Source organism: Emydura macquarii, unplaced genomic scaffold, assembly GCF_026122565.2.
Source record: "Emydura macquarii macquarii isolate MOO-44397 ecotype Brisbane River unplaced genomic scaffold, CSIRO-AGI_Emac_v2 contig_71, whole genome shotgun sequence".
NCBI lineage: Eukaryota > Metazoa > Chordata > Testudines > Chelidae > Emydura > Emydura macquarii.
In genome coordinates, this window is record NW_027130208.1 from 8,803,985 (window position 1) to 8,830,853 (window position 26,869).

At 39.2% G+C, this 26,869-nt stretch overlaps 1 protein-coding gene across 5 annotated transcripts in view; it reads right to left on the bottom strand.

Annotated features, from left to right (window-relative positions):
• Nucleotides 1-1,689: 1,689 nt before the first annotated feature.
• Nucleotides 1,690-26,869, bottom strand: part of FOXP1 (forkhead box P1) — a 496,953-nt gene continuing 471,773 nt past the window's right edge. For all 5 annotated transcript variants that reach the window (XM_067542352.1, XM_067542361.1, XM_067542371.1 and 2 more), the window contains 7 exons: nt 25,332-25,533; nt 25,154-25,233; nt 24,448-24,549; nt 18,062-18,183; nt 15,934-16,003; nt 11,759-11,925; nt 1,690-6,445 (listed from right to left, as the gene is read on the bottom strand). In XM_067542352.1, coding sequence (XP_067398453.1) covers nt 6,301-6,445; nt 11,759-11,925; nt 15,934-16,003; nt 18,062-18,183; nt 24,448-24,549; nt 25,154-25,233; nt 25,332-25,533 — 888 coding nt within the window. In that variant the 3' untranslated portion in view covers nt 1,690-6,300. The remainder of the gene's footprint in view (nt 6,446-11,758; nt 11,926-15,933; nt 16,004-18,061; nt 18,184-24,447; nt 24,550-25,153; nt 25,234-25,331; nt 25,534-26,869) is intronic.

Below are 26,869 nucleotides of genomic sequence, written 5' to 3' on the forward strand. Positions count from 1 at the left end.
CCCTCACAACCTCCAAGCAAGTCAATGGGAGTTGACCAGGTCAACTCTTTGCAGACGACTCTCTGCAGTTGGGGACTACATGCACAGAGATATCCAAACTTCTGGCAAGTTACACGAGCAAGCCTGTAATAAGTGGGAATTTCGTCACTAAGCTCTGCGGGAGCAGGAGTAGGTCTGATTTTACATGGATCAATTAACATGTAATACCTCACTTTTCTTCTGCCTCGCACCTGGTAGTCATTATCACCTGTGCAGAGAGTGCCAAGTGGGTGCAAAAATCTATTATGATTTGACTGTGTTTGCCACCCACTTTAGCCAAGTGTAAATGACATTGCAACACATGCTAAGCTAATTAATATTGGAGTGCTGTATTAAGATACTTTACCAGTGATTTTAAAGCCAGCTAAGTAAATTTGATTTTAAAAAAGGGGGGTCTTGTCTAGTTTTCTAAAACTTTGCTGGTGATAAAATTGCAATACACAGTAACATTTGCTGAGAACATTTTTATTCTCTATATTTAATTAAAGTTTCGAAATCAATACCTTTCCGATACAGTACTTTGTAAGGCATGTGCCAAGATTTTCTTTTTTTTATTTTTTTTGCCCTGAAAGTAGTTATCCGGTATAATTTTATGGCAGAATATTTTTATAAAATCATTTGTACTAATTTAAGCATTTATCATTATATGCAAAAAGATTTCTTGATGAGAATATTATAGACGGTGCATGTTTTTGACATTAGCATTTTATTTGGATGACTAATCTTGCAGATGTGAAATTTTAATGAATTATTCATGAAAGTCTCTCCTCTGAAATTTTAGTTTGCTGCTGCTAATGCTAGTTATTAAACATTTTATTTTTCTTTATAAAACTTGAAGAAAATAAACGTATGCTTACTCAAGAGAATACGGTGGGCTTTTTTCTTTAAAGTTTGTCTAAGATGACAATGTCACTTTGTACTTTATTAGTCATGACTTGGTCTAATCCTCTAAACCCTCATTACCTAGGTATAACTCTTACAATTCAGAGCAGCGCCTACTGAAGTCGATGGTACAGCTTCCCAGGACTTGGAAGTATTTGCGGGATTGGGCCCTAAACCAGCACGTCTGTGCCTTTAGGTTAAAATCCAGAACACCCCTCAACTCTCTGACTAGAAAGGCCAAACCCACTGATTTTATTTGCAAGCAGCTGCATTTAAGGGCCTGTTTTGGGATGTGCAGAGTGCCTTCCAATGAATCACATGGAGTTAAGTGTGCTCAGAGCTTTGGAGGACCAGGCCTGTAGCTCAGATTGGTTGTAACACCATTGCTGCAGCATCCCCTGTTAAATGTAGGTCCAGATCCTGCCGTACGCTGTGCTTGGGAAGACCCCTGTACAGGGCGCCCACATGGGGGGAAAAAGGGTACACGTTACTGGGACCCAGAGACCGTGTGGGGCGCAGTCCAGGCTACAACCCCCATAGGTATGTGTGTGGGAGGGGCCCGAAAAAATTATGCTTGAGCCCTGCCCCTGTACTCATGCATAGCCTCGTTGTCCTGGATGGGACCTCTCCATTGATTTAATGGGGACTCTGGTGAGGTGCAGGGGCCTGCCCAGGGGGATCCATTTGCAGGACGGGGACCATAGTGAATGTAACTAATGTGAGATAACAGAAGGGAAAAAACAAAACAAAAACTTAGGACATGGCAACTTGTATTACCAGTGTGAACAACCAGCATTTTTATTGCATTTGAGAATGCTATAATGTCAGTAATTAGTACTGACTACACAACATTTTTTATTGTCTGTATCAACAGACATGGAATGATGGAATTACAGTTGATGTAAGGAATGAGTTTCTTTTATGCCTTATCAAAAAAAAATCTCGTTACTGGCAGCAAACACACATGAAGCACCATGCTAACAGTCTGGACTGTACCATTTTCATCAAGGCTTATGGGTAGAAGATGTTTTGTTACCTACTCTGGGCCCATTAAAATGCAGTCATAACTGCAAATTTAACTCTCAAGACTAGACCGCTACGTGATTTCTGAAACATCTAAAAATTCAGTCTGAGGACATTAACCAAAGGTACCAAAGGATTTCAAAAGAGTTTAACACATTCTTCACGCTAGAAGGAATGTAGCTTGTTGGCAATCTGAAAACTACAATAGTTTAAAATTATTTTTAAAAACTTTTATACATATGTATATATAAAATATCTAATGAGCTGCAGTATCTGTAGAATCAGAATCCCTGCCCCCATTCTTTCCCCCAAATTCTGAGTTTAAGAAGAGTGCTAGGAATTATACTTGAACTCTCATAAGTGACAATCAGAAAAGGTAATATTTTGTGGTCACCGTTGTTCTACATAAGCCTTGATTTTTCATATCACTTCTAGTCGAATGCAGAAACCTAACAGGTTTTACATTTACAAACTTTTCTTTGTGGACAAGGAAGGCTTTGACTCTCATTCCTGACAGCGATTTACCTGATACATGGTACTACTTTCATAATGTACGCTTTTCTTTGAGAAAAAAAACATGTAACAAATTGTCTTTACATCTTGGCACCTTGTAAAGTTTTTTTTTCTTTATACAAAAGTTCAATAGTTTGACACGCCCCATTATTAATTACTACTTCACTGATAAACTTTGAAAGTGTGACCCTGGAATTCATCATGCAAAATATTTACTGCAGCAGGAGAAAAACATTTTTTAAAACAACTTTTTTTTTTCCTTTTCAAATGTATGAGCTTTGTTTAAGACAGCCAGAAATGGCAGTGGTAAGACAACAGAAGGGGTAGGAAAGTATCATAAAAACAACCAAACAAAAAAAACCCAGCTTAACACAAAAACTGTACAAAAAAGGCTTCGATCAATGATAACAGGAGAAAAAAAATAATCTGTCAACTATGTTACAATTTAAAACCCAAAAAAAAAAAAAAAAAAGTCAGGGATTTTCTCCCACATGTCAGCAAATGTCATCCAATATTCTTAAAGCAAGGATAACTAAATAAAATACATGTGCAGCATATTCTGCTATTCCATTACATACAGTAGTTTTTTTTTCCAAAGCTATTTTTTTTTTAGTATAGTTAATATAAAGCAGTTGCACAAAAAGCAAAAGGTGTTTTGACAAATAGGTATGCATTTATTCCTTTTGAGGAATGATATCTTTTAAAAAAGGACCTTTTCCCCTCTTCCTCCCTCCCTCCCCCTCCCAAAAAAGACAAAGGCTCACACAGACACATTGGGATATATATGTACAACATAATAAACCCCACCCTAAAGAAGCAACTGTATATCCAAAGGGATACAGAATCAGAATTGTAAAAATCATAGTGAAGTTTGCTTGATGTAAAGCCTGAGATTTTCAGTTGGTTCTTCTGCAAGGCTGTGACACCTGCCAGATATGTTAAAATCTAATTTTTATTTCTTTTTCTCTTTTTCTTTCATTCTTTATTTTGCTACAGTCTTTAGACTAAGCATGCAAGACATACAACTAAGTGCAACTGAGTGAAATGTATTTTTTAATTACTCATTCCTAACAGTTTGAACTGAGGTATGCGTACTAACAGTTTCTCATGCTGTTATCTTTACTCATGTCTAGCTACACATGCTGAGAATGAACTAATCTACCAGATTTTTATCCTCTTTTGAATACCAAACTAACCAGCAAACCACTCAGTTTAGAAGCACAGGAGCCACTTCTCATGGTCCCCATCTGGCTACTACCGGCACGTCATGAAGCTGCCTGGATATAATTTTTTTTTTTAAAGTTTAAAATGACCACAGACTGCCCCCCCCCCCCCTTTTTTTTTTCCCTTTTCTTTTCTCTTTTTTCTTTTAAACAGAACGTAGAGTTGAGCTTCAGAAAAGCAACTGCCAATAAAATTTCTTGTACCAAAGCTTATGAGTGGATAGGAGTGTTATTTCCTCATGAAAAATGCTGATCAAAAACTAAACAAAACTCAGCAAATGTGCCAAGATAAACCAAAATTAAAGCAGTCATCTTAGCACAATCCTTAACAAAAGTGGCATATAATCTGTAAAAACAAAGACCCCAAAAAAAACCCTTTTTTTTTTTTTTTTAAACTCTAGGAATACTATTATGTGGTCCAGTTAAATTGTGGGAGCTTTTCTGTTCTCTTCTGTATTTTATTAAACTGTCTCCTTTATTTGATACTCCAATTTTCTGCAAAATAACTGCATTTGCTTTCTCCAACTCCCTTCTTATGGCTCCCTCTGTAACACTGTTTCCTAGTTCTAGTCTCAAAAGCTCCCCTCGATTTCTCTTTACAGAATTTCGGTTTGGTCGCTGTAAAGGAATACGAATAAAAAGTAACTTTGGTTCAGTCATCTACTTGGCCATCTAAATTTACTAGAATAAAGGAGCAGTTTCCCTCTCAGGTTAGCAATAGCCCACATCTTGTCATTTCCCTCTAAATTCTTCAACCTCCCTTGATCAACAATAAGAGGATATTTGGCTTCATAAGATAAAGCATATAACAGAGAACATAATTTACCTTTGTGTAATATCTTTGGTAATTTTAGGGGGGGAAAAAGGTACAAAGAAGAATATAAATTAAGCTCTGAAAGGCTTTTTTTTTTTTTTTTTTTTGGAAATAATAATTAAACAAAAAACTACAGTCCTACATAAATAAATGAGTGACAGAAAAGTGGTTGCAGAATGAAAGTGTTTAGGTGTTTGGTGACTGAGGCGTACTGACCTATAACAACAGCTTTCTGTATGTAATGTTTGCTTTGAAGAGCACTACCAGTTTTACCAAACGAGCCCCAGTGCTATTTCCTTCTCCCCAATATTTACTGTTTTCTACTGTGAGGTTTTCATACTGGCTGGTGTAATATTGCATAACCATCTTAACTGCAGTACAGAATTTGCACAGTTGAAATTATTAACACTTTAGCATTAGTGGCCTCAGTCCTTATTAACTGCCATAACAAGTTCAATCTGAAATCTAATTTGTATTCAAACAGATTAAAGCCACCGAGCAATCCTGAACTGATGTTTAACTGAGAAACATCGCCACGTATTACAACAGTTTAATGAAGTCATCTTTCCAACCACTATTCACAAATGAAAAATAATAATAAAACTGTAGGTACCCATCTTGGTCATCTTAGATATTCCAGAAAGATTTATTGGCCCATTAAAACTCATGTTAAACAACGGAGAGCCTGCCACTGTAGCATTCATTCTCTTATGACGTGAATTCTGTTGGTGCTGCATATGTTTCTTTGTGCTGTTCCATTTTGCGGCATTTGCTAATATTCACCATTGCTGCCAAAAAATCAAAAACCAAAACCAAAACTAAAAGAACCCTGCTTTGTGGAATGAATTTGTGTTGCTTCCTACAGTATTTCTATGTTCATCTATCATTCATTCTCATTCTTACAGTATTTCATTTCTCTCTCTCTGTTGGACGACCCTTCGGTGTGTACAGTGCAGCATTTGGGACCTTTTCAAAAAAACAGACACCAAAATGGAATGTTTTCCAATAGCTAAAGAAAACATGGTGGCATCTGAAGGAGACAGGAATGAATGATGGAAAAAACTACAAACAATTCAATGACATTCAGCTTCGTATAATAAAAACACCTATAAACATTCATCACAAAGTACAGAAAACATCAAGCCTCCAAGAGGCCCTGGGCCGAGATGTGGCCTGAGGTCAGAACTTAAAATGGTAGAGCAGAAGTGGGGGGAAAATAAAAGCAATACATTAAAAAGTTTGGGATAATTTTTCTTGTAACCCCTCGCCAGTACACATACACACACACACGCACGCACACATGCCTTCCCCATCCCAAATGGAAGCCAAAAAATAAAAAGAGTAAAGGCAGTGATAACCAACATGCAGTACTGTGCAAATATGTTGTCCATTGGAATCCTTAAAATCTGGGCAAAGGCTTGATCTGCAGTTTCGGTGTACATGCTCAGTTTGATGTCCTCAGTGTCCAAAAGTGGCAGGACTGCAGTCCAAAATCTGCTGCTAAATGTGAGTAAGTGAATCAGTTTAGCAAATTTACAACACTGATGTTGACTGTTAGAGAGGAAAATCCCAAGTACCAAACAAGTCCATCCAATGCACAGAGTACAAATTCCTTTTTTCAACAAAAAGTAGAAAAATCAAAAATACTCCCAAATGGGATACTTGATGGCACTAAGAGTTAACATATTTCATAGTTGTCAAAGTGTACTGAGAATCCTCCAGACTGTACAATAATGGAGAGACTTCACAGCTAAATTTGACGTGTTTTTCCAATCTTCATTCTCAGGATAATGACGTCAGACATACTCATTCTATGTCCTCATTTACAGGTTCATCTTCATAATCTCTGTCGTGATCAAAATCTGGACTGTGATTGGCTGTTGTCACTAAGGATAGCGGGCCTTCGTTTTCATCTGGATCCAACGGTTCTTCTTTGACATGCACAGGGTGCCTAAGAAAGTTAAAAGAGTCAGTCAGCAACTTCCCTGTTCAAAAATGAATTTGTCCTGCTTTGGAAATACTGACATTTCTGGAGAAAATGAAGGGTCGGATTTTCAGAAATGCGAAGCACTGGGCAGCTCTAAACTTCTACGGGAGTTGTGGGTGCTCAGCACCTATGAAATGCAGGCCCTGAACTTTTGAGTTTGCTGCTAAAGAAAAAAAAACAAAACAAAAAGTCTATGCCTAAGAATGTATCTACAATTTTTTAGCTTCAGTGGGAAAATATCCTGGGAGGGGCACTTGCTTGTATAGGGTTTATTCACGGGATTTAGAGAAAATGTTTTCAACTGACATATTAAGTTGATTAACAAAATCTTCAGATAAATAAGTGAAATGAGCGTAGTAAAGCAAAATAGGGGTTTGTCAGCTCACTGAGCTGGTGGAGGCTGGGCTAATCATCGCTTGCTGTGTGTTCTGCTTTTCTAGTTAACATGCAGAACCTGTGAGACAACTCTCCAGAGGACGACCCCAAGTGAGGTTCTATCATTAATCAACTTCAAGCAAACACAGCAAAGAGACACCATGATACATGCTTTAAACTCCAAATTAATGCATATTTTTACAAACTGTCAATAAGGGAAGAAAAGCTCTGCCAGGAAACACAAACGGAGAGGAAAAGGCTTGCTCAACACAACAATATGATAAGAAAGCAGAGCCCTAACGAGAATAATAACACTGTCAGCTGTAAACAAGGCAGAACATGATCCCCAGCTCATGGTGGGCACAACGAAGCACTAAAGAGATGAGATCTGCCAAATTTCTCATTATAGAATAGCACATGAATAACCCGCAGGGGAATGTGGGTTGGTCATTCAAAACGGGCACGATAACAATTGAAAAATGTTGTTCGTAAATCATATTTACAACAAATCCTTTACAAATACAAATTACGTTTTTGTTCAGTAGCTTTTGATATGTAAAAGAGCCATGTGAGTCAATACTGTCTTGTTGGTCAGACTTTGTACGAAAGTAGGATTTTATTGACATTATCAACTATTAATAACGCAACATGCCAATGGAGACCCTATTTGCTTCCTAAATAATTGATGTTGCAGGCAATCCCTTAAAATAAAGTGTTAATGAGTTCAAGTCCCACTCTGTCTCTCCTTGAGTTACTATCTACCTCCCACAGTCTGGGTTGTTTTCTAGCCAGCCTGATTTAACCATTTCATGTAGGCTAGGTGAAGAAAGACAATCATAAGCGCAAACATTCATGGTTAAGAACTTTTTCTTCTTCTTACAAAGCATCAGTTTACAATAAATGGTTTAAAATAATTACACTTCACTTTATAATTCTGGCTAGATGGGAATGACAATGCTTTTTGTTTCACTATCCTGCACATAACGCAGGAAAAACATATTTGCAAACTAAGGATCCAATTCTAGCCTCTGCAGTAGTGGTGAACATCATGGCTTATCTTGTAAGCTTAGTTGTTGTGCATTGGTGTGCAAGGAAAGGAGTCGATGTAACAAGTGTGTAATAAATAATAATAATAATCCTAGCTCTTACATAGTGCTTTTGATCAGTGGATCTTAATGTGCTTTACCAAGGAGGTCAGTATCATTATCCCCATTTTAAAGATGGGGAAACTGAGGCATAGAGGGGCAAAGTGACTTGTCCAAGGCCACCTAGCCAGGACCATCTTTTTGCTTTGTGTTTGTACAGCATCTAGCACAATGTGGTCCTGTTTCATGACTAGGAATCTTACATGCTGCAATAATACAAATAAAGAATAACAATGGTGGCAGAGTTGGGAATAAAACCCAGATGTCTTAAGTCCCAATCCAGTGCTTTATCCACTAGGCCACACTGTGCACTCACATGCAGTCCCAGAAGGCAGGACCGAGCCCCTGAATGGGAAAATTAATGTTCTGCAGCCAGCAAACAAACCAAAGGGAAACTTGTATATTTCAAGCTATGTGTTATCCTTGTAAGCGAGTTACTTAATAAACTTGTGCTTCAAAGGTCAGGATATTCTAGATATTGGTTTCAGTTTGAAGCTGGATCAGGTTTGGAAGCATCCATCTTGCTGACTACACAGATTTCTAATATCAGCTGTGAATGCCTTTCCATCCTTCCACACTTCAACTTCTTAAATTGCAAAGTACTAGAACAATATATGGGAATTAGCTGCACCTTCCATCCCATCCTGCATAGGAAGAGCAAGGAGAAAGGATCCCATCACAGAGGCATATTAGTGCTTATCAAACACATTTATTTATTTTTTCAGTTTATGAAAACGTGCCCTATCAATACCTCTCTGTGGGCATGTGCAATACACAATGAAACACACAACATAAGCACTGATCACTGGACCTGGGAATAGCAAGCACAAGCATGGAAGTTTGAATCATTTGCATTTTCCATCCAAAATGTGCATGGAAAATAAAACAAACACAGTCCAGCCCCTTGTGCGATATTTTGGTTGTAAGGGCAAAGTGGCATGTGAAAATGAAAACCCACGGTATCAGAGATTATTCAAACACCTCAAAACTATCAGCACTGTTCCGTTTATAGACATTCAGAGGCAGGGGGAAAATTTTATAATTTGCCAAACCAGTTTGAATCCATATTTAACGCATCTCATAAACGGAACATAAGTGCTGGGAAAAGATTTCCTTTTTCTCGTTTAGTAGCAGAATTTCAACACATTTCATTTAACTGGACCATCTAAGGCTTCAGAAGGGGTTAACAATAAATAACCTTATGGAACACAGATTTCCCTTCTTTTCACATTTGAGTAATTCCTTTGTTTGTCCACTCTGGGAACAGAGGAGTTTTTAATAAAGCTGACTGTTGTTTAAAGCCACTGTATTCTAGTGGTGCACACAGCATGGAGCAGTTTGCTTTGTGGCTACCTTTGGAGCATATCAGGATGAAAGTGTTATGTCCCAACGCTGTAATTATGTGACTACTTTCTAGTGTTTCAAAAGAGGGTGAGGGAAAGAAGCAGTAGTTCAATGTGTCATTATAAAGGAAAGAAATGAATGGTAATGAGACTTCAGCTAAAGTGTTGTACTTGCTTAGTTGTCATGTTAACAAGGTCCTCTAAACCTTATGATAAAGTTTAAGGCTTGATTTATTCCAATATACTGGAACTGTTAAAAAACAATTTGCATTATGGCAGAGAAGCGCGTTTTGGAAAAAAAAAAAAAAAAGACTGTCATTATAAAGTGTACTTAATGGAAATAAGACATCACAAAGAGTAACTGTCTATAACACTGATAGTCTGCACTGAAAATCTGATGTTGACATATAATTATATTTAGCAAACAGTGTAAATCCTGTGACGTTTGAACAGCATCGGACTTCATGGCCTTGCGAAGTATTTCAAAACACTTGTTTAATGGGAAAGCCCATAAGCTGCTATCAAGGCATACACCTTGCTGCATTTTTACTTATAAAAAAGGAAATATTCAGTAGAGAACACATAGTTCTCAATTTGAGAATATGGAATAATTCAGGAAATAATCATTTTCACATTACAACACAAAAAGGGGTTTTCTGGTGGAAAGTGAGGAATCTTTTTCACTCTCGTATTTCTCGCATATACCCTCTCACCTGGATATCCTAAGCACTACACAGTAGGTACTAAATGCAAAAGGCCACAGCTATGGTTCTAGGAAATGCTCTAGCCTGCTTTTCACGTATTGTTATTCTTCCTGGCCCACACTCCCTTCAATAACGATGAAATCTTAGGTGAAATGAGAAGTACATGAACTATACTGAACCTAAAAAAAAAAATTACCTGGAGGAAAGGAAATTTATAGACATTCATCTCTGTATGTTAGCCCAGGAGAAGGCCTTATTCTTGAAAAAATGTCACCTTCTTCTATTCCTCCTCCACTGAAATCTTACATGGGCAGAGTATAACCAATTGTGATTAAAACTGCCTGAAGAGGAATCCATTTGTGATCGCACTAAAAGTGTGTCACGTAACGCTACTTTGAGAAAGATAATTAATACTGCACAAACAATCACTGGAAAAGCTAAACACATTATTCAAATGTTTTGAAGTAAATGGTAAAAGACAATGTTCAAATTAATTATGAATTAAAAATGAATGTTGCCATCTTTAAAGATTATTTTTCAAAGCACATTGTGCACTGATTTAAAATGCTGGAATATCAAAGTATCCAGAGCTTTAGATTCCTTCCCCTCTTCCCCCTCCTGCACAACATATTATGCAGGTGGAAAACTTTTTTTTGCCATTAAATGCTAATTAGTTTCACAACTAATTACTACGGTGGTATTAGGTTAATGTTTTTCTACTTTTTGATTCAGACCTACTTTTGTAAATCCCGTATTCATATTACTGTGCAGTAAAAGGTTACAAATTACTTGTTTTGAAGGGTTTTTTTTTAATGTGTAATGTGAGCTTTGGTAGCTCAGCCAATAATATGACAGTACATTTTAACGAACAGCCAGATGAAATGCAGTGTGCGCTTATACATGTTTGCTCACAGAGGTAGTCAGCCACTCCAAATATACAGGTTTTCAAATCTTGAGAATTATGGGATTCATAAACTCTGCTTCCCTTTCCAGCTGCCAATTATCCAGTGTGTAATTTGGGGGGCAGGGAAGAATTTACAGCCTTGCAAATTCAATCAGTCACCCATAACTACTGACCACACCCACAGGGGCAGCACACCATTCCTGGCTAGAACTCTGCGTCGGTGCCATTCACATTTACCATGAACAGCAAACTCCCATTACTTCCTGTGGTTATATATGCACTCATTATACTGCCGTCTGTTGCTATAATGCTCCTATTAATTTTCCTTTTGATATTTTAAGAGCAATCTATAAATCATGCATACTTTCACATGTGCCATCATGAATGCCTAGCAATACTGTTGTTTGCCAAATATTATTATAAACCAGCTAAACAAGCTCATTCCCCCAGCTCTGCCCTGCCAAGCATGTTTACTGCGTGGTCTGAAGTAGAAGGAAACAAAAACTTTTCATAAAGTTGTCTAAGGGTGTTTTTGTATTCCTGTATTCTGGGACTGAAAGAAGAGAATGGCAAATGAGTTAACAATTTTATAGCTGTGTGCACTTGTCGGACTGGATTGAGTTGATTGGTTTTATGTAGAAGCTGGTAAATGACCCTTTTACGTTCTAATTAACCTAAACATTTTCAGAAGCTCAGACTTTAACTTTGCTGCCCAGGATTAGAACTTCAGACACCATCTTTGAAAAACATCACAGTACCATTTTAGCAGACACCTAAACAAACGCACAGGTATCTGCCATACTTACATTGCTTGCATAGGGGAACGTCCTGGACTACTGTCACTCCCATTACTGTTTGTATGCTCCATTGCACCGTTAAGATCTTCCCTCATAGCATTGGCTAAATTGCCCAGAGTGGGATTTCCCATGGAAGCAGTAGTGTATAGAGGTATACTATTCTCAGCCATTGAAGCCTGCAAGGACACAGCAAAAGTGTCTGAAGAAGCATGTCTTACATTTTTATACATCACACAACACAATCACATATTCAAAAGGCACTCTTCTCATTTACATTAGTTGCAAGTCCTGGTTTTCAAAAAAGTCTTGCACTGATCCCACCAGGGGATATGTCACACAATTTGCATGAGGATTTATGAATTCAAAATTGTATTGACCATTGGCGCATGAGAGAGGACAGTTCCTGCTATTCCCCATTTGGAAATGATACCTCATGTAAAAAGCACATTTACATTTTTTATGTTCATAATAACGCAATATTATTTTTGAGGCTTTCTTTAAAAAAAAAAGAAAAAAAGTTTAAAAAAGCAATTCGAGAAAACTCACTTGGCTGAGATTTCCATTCTGCCAGACTACAAAACTGTCATGGCATGACTGAGAAGCATGGGAGCGCTTGCAGAGGGTTAATTTTTTCTCTTACTCATGGCAGGTGCAAATCCAGAGTAACAATTCACTGAAGCCAACTGAGTTACTCTAGGTGCACACCAACATAACTGAAGTATGAACTCGTCCTTATAGGATTCTCTGTATTATTTTAGCATTGGTGATGGAAATCTAAAATTTAAGAAGGCACGGTGAATTAGGATGGCGTTTTCTATTTTTTAATGCTCTGATAACTCAGATATTATCTTAGACATTATAGATTTGATACCATTCAGACACGATTCTGTTTCTGGTAAGTGCAGTAATAGGCATGTTTTAGTCACCTTCTAAACGTAGGTCTTTGTAGAAAGGAAATAAATGGTTAAATATGTTCCTTCTTATTCCAGATGTACTGGTTGCTAGTATTTATTGTCTGTCCATGTTTGATCATTTTGACAGGGCTGTCCTATGATCAGCAAGTCAGGCTTGCGGCACATTAAAACATCTCCTGGACCAGCACAATCCCATCATGTAGTGATGGGAATATAGCACTGTCAAGTCCTGATGTCAGAGGAGTTTGTTTGGGGGAAGGGGAGGGAGGAAGGGAGGGCAGGGAATCTTTAAAAGGCAGCAACCCTTTGAAATCGAAAGACCATTTTAGCCATCTGTGAACCTGCCTCAGTCAACAACGTCTATGGCTTTCTGAGATGTACCGGCATGGAAAGCCACAGATGCTGGCTCTGCAGTCAACCTATTGAGGGGAAAGGTCAGCTTGCTGCTACAGTCAAGCAAAAAGAATCCATCAGCTCCACGGCTGCATGATGCCAGGCTACCCAGGGGTGGGTAGTTCATGCAAATGAGCTTCCCACCTGGTGCTCTCTGCTGTTGCTGATTCTTGGGATGTTCATACTCCTCGCCTGCTGCCACCTGAGAGTTATTCCCATTCAGGCACAAATGTGCATGGGGGAATGACCCAGCTGTGAGCCCAACCTCCCTTTTAATTCTCTCCCGAGCTGACCGCTCTAAACATAGCCTTATCTGTTGCATATATGATCATAAAAGCTACTCTAACAAAGAGGATTGCTTTTACAACTTTTTGATTCAACATCTGGCAAACTAATTTTGATTAAGGGAATGTAAAGATTGGCTCACGTTTCCTACAGTTTGCAAAATAATAAGGCAAGCTCTTCTCCCACACAGATAACTTGTAATGGCAATAAAGCAATCTGTTTGGGAAGAGGTGGGACAGAAGAAGCACCTGATACAATTATTTCTTGTAAACCGCAGTTGGGTAAATGGCCTGATTCTCTGCATAAGCAGAGAGTGATGGGTAGTTTGGAAGTGCGGGTCAGACTCGTTACCCACAAATACCGGTAGTTACTTGAATCCCTTTGGCTGGGCGGTCAGGCTGGGGGACCTTAGAAGATGAGACATTCCAGAGATTTCTGATGTTGCCTGGTTTTATCCAGCATGGGGGGAAGAAAACCACTCTGTATTCAGAATATTGATGCTTCCGATTCCAGGTGGAAGCAGAAAGGACAGAGGCACAACAACATTTTAAAATAACCCAGAAATACCAACTGAACTGTTCAAAACCACCCATGAGAGTTAGGACCACATAACATCAAATTTTCAGTAGGCCTCCAGATAGGAATCCACCAAATTTGTGAGCGTATACAATGGACGGGTCTGTGCACACGTGGCAAGATATGCCCAAATCATAAGGGGCACACTTGTTGAGTGAAATTGTCAATTATTGACTACATGTCCACAGACAGGTAAATCAGATCATAGATTAAGAAGTTTATTATACAAACCATGTCATTTCACATGTGTTATCTCATGCATCAAACAGTATGTTATGTCAATAATTTTTCTTTTTTTTTTTTGCAAATGCTCAGAGTCCTTTGAGACAGTAGAGTTCACACCACCAATTTTTGTAGACGACAATGAGATGTAGGCTTTTTGTTACTAGTTAGAAATTGTCTGACGTTAGGAGGGAAAGGAGCCTGCTGGCATATTTTTTTTACTCCTAATAAAACCTCGGATTTAATTAGCATAAAGTTATCTTGTGACACTGTTTATTGACATGACTCAAAAGCTTTAGCAAAACCTTCCCAGATTCTCATCTGAACTGAGTTGTTTATCTAGTGTTATTTGAGGGCATAAACACACGCTACTCCCTTGAAAAACTGGAAAATGAAAATAGTTTTGAGGTTATCACAAAAGACAAGAATGGAAGGAGATGACAACAACACCACGTTTTAGAAAGAAGACATGAACAGTTCTGTATGATAAGCATATTAATTGAAATTAGTCATAGTTAGCAGAATCTGAAGGAATGCAGGATCATTTCATTTTTGCCTTTCAGCCTCATGAATGTAAAATGTGCTTGTAATCTTAACACTATTCAAGAGACAAAGCAGTCTTTAAAAATCACACTTCACAAGACTCAAGGGAAAATAAGTTACTAATGAACGGTATTTACAGTTGCTTCATTTAAACATGCCTTCATTTGCTTTTTCAGAAGTTACTGCATGAACTGAAATAATTAGGAGAATTGCAGAATATCACTTCTCTCCTATTAATCTGTTCTCGTTTATTTGTTTTTTTTAAAAATGTCTTAAATTGCAAAGCCAGTAAATCTTCCACAACATTTAATTGCCCAAACAATATATTTAATTCACTGTATAGCATTTAACCTGTGGTGAACATCTTGGGTAGGTTCTCTGTGGTGTTTGGGGCTCAGTCCTACAATCATTGACTAGCTTGCAGAAATTAGCTACTGCATGTGAGGATCTGATGGCAAGATTAAGGCCTTTGAAAGGATTGGGATACAAAAATGCTTGTCACTTATGTCAGTGGCTCTTATAGTGAACTCTGACTTCATCAGTGACATTCGAGCCAGATACAAATAATTTTACTAGAAATTTGCACAGAGAAAGAATGAGGAAAACATGTACTTCTGTTGTATAAAACGCAAAAGATGGTTCACATACACACACATATTTATACTCTGCATATATATTTATATGCATATATATTGCACATCATTTCTGTATTGCGAACCATCTAAATATTTCTTATAATTTCTGACATCTCTCTTCTTCTTTACAAAGTGAACTAAACATTTGTTATTTAACAACAATAGAAAAATATGCAGAAATAGTCCTTAAAAGAAAAAGGGGGTGGGGGGGAAATGATCTGCTTTCTCTTTAAAGCCATGAACAATAGAAGGTCATGTGACACAGTACCCTATCATTCAGCACATTAATAGCTGTGCTAGAGTAATTACACTTGTGGTATTTTTGCCTCAAGTGAAATTCTGAAATAAGAGGATGGAAATTATGATACTGCTGATAAATATTAATAAGTGAACTTTTAATTTTTTTGCCACAATATTCAAAATGCTAAGCATCTAGCTAATGCTGAAGCAGCCTGATATGTGTTTGCCTCCAGGGACTATGATGCTTTATGCACTTAAGAAAAAAGTTTAACGGAATTAAAATTTAATATCTAATTAGAGGAAGGCTAATATATTTTGAAATGAGTGGGGAAGACACATGCCTCTGTTGCATATTTGCTATAGTCATTAATCTTACCTGTAAAGCAGCATTGAGAGGTGTGCAGTAGGTGTGGCTGGTCTGTATGTTTTTAATAAGAGAAGGGTTACTGCATAAGAAAAACATAAAAAGTAGAGTTAAGGGCAAACAACAACTCTTAGTGTGTTTCCACCATGTTATGTTTCCTCCCACACCAGAAAACTACAGACTGTGTTGTTTTCCCTAAAAGTTCTCTTCTCTTTTTTAAAACTTTCATGGTTTAGTTGTATGGCTACCACATTTGCATTTCTTAAATATGAAAGACCATTATTTAAATCTCTAACAGTTACAGAATATTGTGTTCTAATGCCCTGTTGAAATATTATGTGTTGACATTGTTTTTCTCAGAATTTTTCCAAAAGTTCTTCCTATCCAGAAGTCAGTTATTACATAAACATCCATAATACTAAGATCATCATTAAAAGCATTATGGGCTATTTTAACTCCTACACTGGGTGACTTATGCAGTAGCTAGCATCAGAGTCATCCATAGCTGTATAGTAGAATTTTGATAAGTAGGAACTTCAGAATTCTTGCTTTCGGGGTCACATTCTTTCCTACTGGACAAATCTCCAACAGCACAGTAGCGTGCCTGGCTATACTATGGCCCCAGAGCATTTTTGTTGTGGGTGACGGAAGGGAGGCGGAACGGTAGATATTGTGGCACTAGAATGAAATGATAGTGAACATTAAAGATGCCACTCTGAGTTAGGGTGCATTCATAAAAAAGTATTCCACTGTAGTTCTTTGAACCATAACTTTAAAATACCACAGTCCCTTTGTGGCCAAGATTCACAAAAAGAGCCTGATGTACAGAATGTGCTGAGCACTCACCCTGTCTTGGCTGGGCACCCAAAACCAAGACACCCAAGATCATTTTTGAATAATCTTGCTGAAAGTACAACCCAGAGAAGGTCCAGGGCAGATAAAAAGTATATCACCCACAATACAATTTTGTTTTGAAACAGAACACAGTGATAACTGTCTTAAACTGATCACCCATGAGACCAGCAAAAACCAATTGCTCTGGAAGGTGGTCTTCAACTAAAGGTGAAACGAAATTGCCTTGGGAACCTGAGGGATATTTTAAAGTGATCATTGTAGAAAGAGGGTGGTCTGATGTTTGTAATCTTTACTGCAGGTCCAACTGTAGTAATCATTGTCAAAATGCTTTGGGGCATTTCAGTTATTTATTTGAGGACCACTGACTTGTGTTTCTGTGCTAAGAATTGTGAAACAAAGCATATAACTGAATCTAACAGAAAATAATCCAAATCAAGTTTGCCTAAAAACCTTCTAGATAATGAACTGTACAGTATATCTACTCTAGAAGTGGGACCTTTTGGTCTACATTGCATTATAAACAATATTACAACAAATGTCAAAGAAGTATTATCATAGGCATTTGTATTATTAGAGGAGGAAGAAGCGCAACACACACAAACCCACAACATTTCGTTTCTTTTGCAGCAAAGGTGAGGTCACAGTTTCATGAAATGCAAGTCTACATGAGATGGGTAGATCATGCAAAGCAAAGCAACAGCAGAAAAAAAAATAAAAGCAAGTAAAAGCTCTTACTGTGCAACAAGCTCGCCAAAGTTTTCATCAGGGCAGTATTTTCGAGGACGGCCTCGTTGAATATGACGGCCACGTTTAAACTCTTCATCATCAACAGTCCAAAAGGACCCAAACTCATCCTCTACTCTGATAAAGCACTTATGCAGTGAGAGGTTGGTGCGAATGGCACCCTGGGACAAGAGCAGCAGCAAAGGAGATGAAGTGGAAACAATGGGACACGGGATCGGGGACAGAACAGACATCAAATACAGGGAAAAGGAAAAAGAAAATAAAATGCAATAAGCATAAGCAAATGGTTTGTGAGGGTTAATATGCATTGCCGCCTAAAAGCTACTAGCATGTGATGCAACAAACACCAAGCAAGCAGGGGGCAAGGGTACTGGTGGGCATACAAACAGTAGTGATGAGATGCTTTTCTTTGCTTCCCTTAACTGAAACAATGTGAAACCACCTGTGTCGGTCTAACACCATCTAGCAGCCAAAAGCCTCTACGTTAAAACTGTAAGCATGATCCAAGCTAGGCTAAGAAGTTCAAACATGGTGGACATACCCACTGATCTTTTGTGGCCTTCGTTTTTGGAACTCTAGTTCATCCACTGTCCATACTGCCCCTTTAACGTTTTCTACTCGCACAAAACACTTGTGAAGACTAAGATTATGACGCACTGCATTCTGCAGCAAGTATAAAAGAGAAAACATTCAAAAACTTTCTATGAGAAAATACTCATCATTGTCCAAGAACAGCAGCATAGTCAGCTCGACAGCCCTTATTTGCAAAGATAATTCAGTTCCCCCCACCCGACCCTCACCCTCCTTTTCTCCCAATGAACCAGATCTTTACATGTTTAAGATCTTATTTTGCAAAAAATAAAAATAAAATCTCAAAACCAACATTAGGAATTCAAGTTATTTTATCAGTTATTCATGGTGGGCATGAGAACCTCCATCGTTTTATGTACGCACATCATGTAACAGCATATTTCAGACACAGTTAGAGTAACATTGCGGAGGTATTTTCAAAACAAGTACTCAGTTTGTAACAGAAACCTCTCTCTCTCCTAGAAAAAGAAAACAGTTCAAAAGACCAAAGAAAGAATTTCATGTAACTACAGAGGGCTTGATTTAGTAAAGAGGCATTGGAGCGGGGGTTTCTGCGGTTTCCCACAGCTGGACTAATGTGAATCAGGTGCTGAACTTCTTTCCATACCAAGCGTACGAAATAGGGGCTCAGAGGGTTAGCAGCACCAACTGACCAGCACAGCGCACCAAGTCATGTCTTCCACGGCATGCTCATATATGGAAGTTGGCTCTCACTTCTGGCAGGCTATCGCACTGACTGAACTGAGCCTCTGCCAAGAACATGCATGAGGAGGGCTCTCAGAAACAAAGTGATAATCTCCCCACATGTAGAGACACATGCTTTTGTTCTTATGGTTGCTAGGCTCCTTTCTTGGGCATTCCCGAGCTCAGGTTTCAGACGGTCAGTCCCAATCCTGTTAGATGTGAATCCAGTCCTTCTGGAGGATGCAATCAGCAGATCTCTGACATTTTCGCCTAAGCCCGGCACAAGGAGACGTCTCACTCAAACACAATACGTTGTGTCTTGTGTGTCTTTGCTCCGCCTGAAAGGGCACTGAACACCTTGTTATTAGCAAGTGTGTGCACCTCCTTTTGTGAGCAGCTACACACCTGGAAAGCCACTCAGATTTGTAATGAAGCTTGTTCTCTAGTGCCACTGTCTTGCCACTGAAAGACGATCAGCAACCAGAGGAAGGGGAGCAGGCCGTTTCCTGGAAACACGCAGGCAAACAAACGACATCCATCATCACTGGCACTGCTGATCTAGTCAATCTGGTTGACTTGTTAGTAGCACAGTGCCAGCCAAACACATGGGCATGAGTTTAGGCAACCAGGAGACTAACCACCTTGTTTACGGGTCTGGATGATGAAAGGAGTGCTAATCACGAATGTCTAAATCACTGTGCAAACAAAGGTCATGCACAGTACATTTGTCATGTAAATTAAGAGGCAGTGTGTGTGCATCTGTGAGGGAAGGGCTAGGAGCCTTTTGTTAACTTTTCTTAAGCAGTTTCTCTGCGCCGCTAGCATCTCCTCGTGACCTAGCCACTCATAATAGCAAAAGATTCAGCACATGAACTCCTCTTCTTAACAGGTCAGCCCAATGTGAATGGATGCTCTCTGGTCTTCTGTACTCGATCTAACACTTAGGGGGCATGTCACATTCCCGTTGTATGAAATCCAAACACTTCTTAAGCATCTCCATTTTGTAACCACACTGACTTGTTTGTGAGCGGGTGGGGAAATAAGTGTTGGGTGACTTTTTTCCTCTGAACAAGGCAGGGGGTGATGCTGAAGCTCTGAGAAAGTCACAATATTTGTTTGGGGTCTGATTTTTGGCACCCTCCCCCAATATTTCACTGTGTGCAGAACATTTGGCACAATGGCTGTTTTCGACACTGAAAATGCGTGAATTGCACATTTTCTAAAGGTGACAGTATTTTCAGGAGAAACTGGTCTGATTTCATCGGCACTCAGTCAGAACCCTGCTCCTGAACTGGGATTAGCTAACAGAATCCTACTGATTGGCCTGGTGGCCACAGGGGAACCTGACACAGGACAGGGGTTTAAATCTGTGTAGCCCAAGGAAAGTTTCCAGTGCAAATGGGAACATTTTCAACTTTGTAACAAAATGTAAAATAATAATGATAGATGTTGGATCAGTTTTGCAATTAATGCAGCAATTGATCAAATGCAGATAGGACAGTGCAGGAAAATGGACCTTCTGAGTTTGTAAATAGTCTCTGTATAAACAACTAAATAGAATTATCTGCATTCTTCTTTAATTATGTTTAATGCTGGACAAATCATTTATGGTCTGATTCTGCTCTAATGAAGTCCACGGGAGTCCTGACACTGACTTTTAGGGGGACTAGATCAGGCTTTGACTGAACATACTGACACAGATAAGTCAAATATTTATAAGGCACTTGGGGAAGAGGTGCCGTAGCTTTCCACATTTATATGTGACCACCTGCTTAGTGAGTTCTTCAAGTATGTTTGTTTTTGTTTTTCTTGCTTCTGGATTCTCGCTAGCTAACCGTTTTCTTTGCACTGTACCCCCAGCATTTCAAAGCCACACCTGCATCTTCTATCTCCTGGCTGCAATTCAGTTGCAGAAAATTATTTCTCCCCTTCCCCCAAAATACACACACAAGAAAATAGACATTGCTTCTGGCCTGTCAGAACCAGTTCAGAATGTTCTTCTAGAGCTCTGCTTAACAGAAAAATTAGTTGCTCTTATTATAAGATTATATATTTACCCTGGTAAAAAATATTGGTATGCAAGCCACTTTTTCAGAAAAATTACCCTGAATATGCTTGAATGTACGACATGAAAGGGTTTATTATTTTAATAACTGCTCAGGCTCCGCCATGCTGCAGTTGGTGAAGTGTTTCATTTATAAGTTCTTTTTTCCTCTCTCTGGTTGTCGATGGTGGTGGGTTCTTCTATTTATTTTGGGTTGTTTTGTTTTTTTTACGATCACAGGTGTACTCACATTCCAGACCCATACCCTAAGCCAGGGGTTCTCACAATTTTTTTGGTGGTCTCAGAGTGTGGCCAACAGCTCTTGCTGGTGGTCACTCTGACAATTTTTCCTAAAATACTTAATTTACTTTAACAAACAAATCTGCAAATAGACATGTCCAAATAATTGTAATATATTTACGTAGGTTTTTTTTGCAGACTTAATAATAAAAATAATGTACACTTGTCTCTATTCTTTACTGGACCTAAACAGAATAGAAACATAAATTAGGTGCTTTCCATGTTCTTGTTGTAGTTTCTTTTGCTTTTTTGGTTGTGCCTTTCCGCTCCCCCCCTTTTTTTTTTAGACTTGCTAGCTAGCAAGTCTGCTTCGGTGAAAAAGTGACATTTGTATGTTTGTTAATATCGCTATTCACATCAGCAGACTTGCTAGCTAGCTGGGAGACAGTGAAAAGTGGTATTAACAAACATACAAATATCACTTTCCACAGCAGACATACTCAGTCCTGGCAAGCGGGGGGACAAATTAAGCCCTGGATGGAGAGGTGGGTAGGGAGGCAACAGGGGTCAGAGTTGATGGGGGGATGGATGAGGGGCCAGGGAGGCAGCAGAGTCCAGGGGCGGTTGGGGAGGCAGCAGGGACCAGGTGTGATGCGGGGGAGTGGCCCAGGGCTGAAGAACGTAGCCACAACCTGGGAGCGTTTGGGGAGGGAGAGGAGTGGCTGGGAGCTGGAGCCCAAAGCCCTGACAGAGCATGTGGCCAAAGTCTAGGGCCAGAGGAGGCAGCAGGGGGCAGGGGTTATGGTGTGGGGGAGAGGGTGAGCTCAGGGCCAGTGCCCACTGCCACACAGCTGGGGCCAACGCCTGCTGCCCACCCCTCCCCCCCCCCCCGGGGCTGAAGCCAGAAGCCCAGGTGGGGAGCTCACACCGGCTGCCTGCTCCTCTGGCATTTTTGGCTCCTGAGTGTGGGGGGGTCAGGGCCCAACCCCTGCTGGTGGCCCCGAGGGAGGGGCCATTGCTTTGCCCTCTCCCCCAATCCCCGCCCAGGAGGCGGCGGCTGCAAGAAAAGCCGCTGCGGGCCGCATGCGGCCACCGTGGCCACTCTCGAGAAACGCTGCCCTAAGCGGTGACTACTACGGAAGCAGCTGGCCAGAGTGACATCTGAGCATTTACCGAATATGGGCCTGAACCACAAAGCACAAATTCAGATTATTCTGATTCTTCAGTCAGACACTTGGGTCTGCGAAGAACCCCAGGAGCTTCACATCAAACCAATCCTGGGCTGTGTTTCCAGCTGCCTGGGGTCACTGCAGGCAGGCATTAATCTGAGCAGTCTTCAGCATGAAGGCCCCAAATTACTTCAAGTGGATGTTAATTTTGCCACTGTTCATGCTTTGTTAGAGTGCACACTTAACACCTCCGCAGTGTCAGGGGCTTCCCGGCGTTCTCACATGGGTCAACGTCTCCCCGGGAGGCATCTTTTCTCCTTTGTAGCTGTGGGAGTCTCCGGTAAGCCATCTCTCTGCCACGGGCACCTCTTTTGTCACCAGGTTCCAGCATGCTGCATGAGCTGCAAGCTTAGCTCACGCTGCCCATGACTCATGTGAGCCGCTCAAGCAGATCTGACATAATGCCCAAAACCAGTTCCAAAAAGTAGCCACATTCACTAATGAGATGTCTCCGCAGGTGCTGCCCCCAATAGCTGCAGGCAAGAATCAAGGAGGACTCTTGCTGGAGCTCCAAAGCCTGCAGCTGCGGAAAAGTTCCACTGGAGCCACTCCAGCAGCGGGAGACAGACATAACCCTTAGGGAGCTGCCACAGCCACAAAAAATGAGGGGTGTTGGAGGTATGTGTGGGAAGAGGAATCTTACTCGAAGGACTGACAGACAGCTGAAAACGAGAGCTTTTTAAAAAAGCAGGCTCTGGATAGTAGAACTCAGATGTAAAAAAGTTTTTTGCATGTCTGGAACAGGTTGACTATAAGAAGGTTCCACTGTACCTATGAATATAATGTATATATCCAAATATCTATATTTAATTTTAAAATTAGGAATGCATTGGTTCTGTGAGCTTTAAAGAAGTGTACACCACTGAAAATGTTCTGACACCAAATTGTTTTTCTACAATAACGTTTTCAAAATGCCCTTGAAAATAACTTTAAATTCAGGAAAATTAATTTCCTTTTTGAATACTTAGGAAGCTGCAGATGAAACACTGCTCAACGTACAACTAAGGTGCAGAAATCAAAGCCTCAGTCTCAGAGAGTTTTCCTAGGTTCAGATGCCTGAAGTCCTGAGAGGTGGCGTTGAAATGTACAAATTTGTCCCAGGGCATTTGAATTAAAAACTTTGGAACACTGAGGAGCAAAAACACACATGTGAAATACAATAAACTTTCCAATGAGCCACTGAAGCAGAAGACCTCTCTAACTCCATTCTTTGAAGGAACTGTCCTGAGTTTTAGAATGAGAAAGGCAAAGAGAGAAGAAATGAAAGAAAACAGCAGGTATAGGGGACATTTATCAGACCTGCTGGTGTGGAGGAAATTTGTTCAAGAACTACTGGGTTACCTGGACCTACAAGCTCTGAGGTACAATTTTTACTTCAGTGTAAGATCCTGTTAGTTGATTCATCCAGTAGTAATCACACTAGTTCTAGAGACTACAGTGGATAAGTTGCTATGATAACAGCTCACACAAGGGAAAGAGGTATCTTAGAAATTGAAACTAATAAAAAAAATCTAACTCAACAACAGAACCCTACTGTAAGAATTTAAGGCATCAAATTTTTAGTTTCTTGGACCTGTTAGATTAAATATTTATTCTTGGCTTGCTTCTTTAGTATTATGCCAAATTAACTTATATTTGGTGTCATAATAAACCAATGAAGGTTATAACAAGTTTGAATGTTAATTTAGTCCGGTATCAATTGACTGAGAAATAATTTGTCCCTAGATCTCTGGAAAAGATGGTTGTTGTGGTTACACAGCTAGAAAAGTGAAAAGCCGTGTAACTAACAAGACAAACTGTACATCCTGTACTGACATGATATCTTCACCCTTTTTTCCTACATGTTTCAGCTAAAAAGCTAGAGTTTCATTACTAGAAACAACCACACAGATCAACTGGTGGCATAATCACAGAACATAAAAGCCAATAATGGGGATTCAATTAGTGGTTTTAAAAGGCAGAAGAATTTTTCTGCCAAATATCAAACTATTCCTGCAGATAAGACACCCTGTGTGTCTCAAAACAGCCGATCTACATTTTAATGTCCATATGCCGTTACAATTTGTTATGTCATCAGCAATGTCTATTCTGTCATGTCAAATACCAAAGGCAAGAGCCACACATGGTGGTAAACCTTACCTTCCATGTCGCTGCATTGCGTCTGAAGTAAGCAAACATTCGTGTGAACCAGTTGTAGATTTCATTTAGTGTTAGTTGCTTTTCTGGAGATTCAAGGATGGCCTGGTGAAGCAAATAAAAAGCATACTGATTTATGACAAAACTGCCAGCAAACACACCTATAACTTTCACCTTAACGAATTAAAAAAAAAAAAAAGATTTGGAGCAAAAATCCAAAGAAGGGTTTCACAATGTGTTCTAAGATTAATGGCTGTATTTAACAGTTCAATGGCAAGATTCAGAATGGAATTATCCAATTGTTTTGAGTTTTTATTTCTGTTTCCTTACAGAAATATTAATTTATTAGTCATTCATAAAGCAGAATCAAAGAGAAATGCAAAACATTTCACTAGCTGATTACAGCTCAGTAATTATTTAGAGCTCAGATTAATTCTAGGAATCAGAGATTACTGTAGCTTGTGATAATTGACTTGCCATCTTTAAAACAGGCTCATTTTCACTGTTGTGTGAAATGAATTTCCTAATAATCACATCGTATTGTAATACTTAATCAAAAGCAATTATGTTATATATTGCAGTTCTAAAAACCCTTATAGTAAAGGTTTGAGTGTGCTTGCATACTAAAGGGTCCTACATCTATTTAATCTATAGGGTGGACGTATAGGGACAAATTTTGCTCAAAATGTGGTTTTCGAGAACAACTTACCTGCCTAATTAAAGATGCATACGTGAATGGCGGTCTAACCTCCGCGTTCTTATAAAATTCTTGGTTCTGAGCAAGATCTGCTAAATAAGAGCAGTTGTGCTGTTAATATCGGAATCGAAGCTTCCTTTGCAATTGACAAGAGAAAACAAATAATGGTCTGCCATGGACAGTCATTTACCTGAAGAAATGGCCACATTGTATTTATTAGGGCACCGCCTCCTGATTGGTTCAACGTTGTGCATGCTGGTGGTAGTGATGACAGAAGGTCCCTGGATGACAGGAGTGATTGGTGTAGTTGGGGTGGTCGGAGTATGAGGTAAGCTCTGAGGAGAAGCCTCAGAGGCAGTCTTTGACAGTGTGACACTTGATACCAGATTCAGCTGTTGAGGGGGAGAAAAAAGGGGTGGGGAAAACTTTATTAGAAATTATATTTCTTGCAAATTAAGGATTATGAAAACCTTTTTCAGATTTAATAACAGTTGCAACCATTAAATGCAGAGAATGTATCTTAAATACTTGTTTAGCTGTAATACCTCATTTAAAATCCGTGACAGGAAGATGAATGTATAACTGTCCAGATTATATATTATTATATACAATTAAAAATAAAATTGTAACCCAGTAAACAAAAATGCTTACTCTCAGGTTTTAAAGATTTTGGACAAAAATCCACAATTTGCAAAAACCATCTCATCATATATATTCATTTTAATATTTTATGTTGGTTCCACTGTTTTGCAATCTAAAATCCACACATCTCTTATTTACGTGTTATCATTATGCATGGCTTCTAACTGATATCTTCTTGGATATTTTGTCAAAGGCATCAGGTTTAAAAAAAAAGACAATGCTTTGTTAGGAATGCACTAAGAAGAAATGGAACATCAGTACAGCATTTGGGCTTTTTCCGTTCATCAATTTTAAAAGCAAACCCCAGAATAGGTTAACTCCAGAATAATTTAATTAATCACACTGCATGAAATACTGCAGTCATTAAGCCCAGCAAAAAATGACACAGTTCTTTTCTCTCCTTGGTGTGGAATGCAGTTGTGCTACCTGAAGAAACTTACAAGCATGTAACAAAATGACAGCTAGCCACAAGCAGGCTCTGAAACGTGACTGCCCCGAGAACTGAGAACCGTACGTAACTGCTTTTAACATGTATTTCTATTTATTTTATCAGAGTCCATGTGTCACGGATCCTTTCTTTGGACACCATTCAAAACAAGATGCTTCACTGCAATGGGTTGTTCTGGGTGAAGGACTTGAAATAAACAATAGGATCCCAAACTGCTCCACCAGAAAAGGGGACTGAGAAAAGAGCTCATTTCAGTACTTCCACATTACTTGCCTTGAAGCATCATTGTGAACAATATTCTGGGTGAAATCTTGACCCTGGTGAAATCAATGACAAAATCCCATTTACTTCAAAGGGGCCAGGATTTCACTCTGTTTATTTGCAATTAATATTCTTTGCCTGACATTAAACACTGCCAAATGAAGGTAAGGCACGCCATACAGACATGCCCCAAAACATCCAATGCTTGCCCACAGGACTTCTTATTAACGTTCTTGATGTGAAAGTAACCAGATAAGAACACTCACATTAGCTTCTCTCATAAACATTAGTAACTACAAATAATTGCACTCATAAAAAGGACAACAGAATTTGCCCAAAACAAACTTAGAGGGGAAAAAAGCTTTCTAATGTTATAG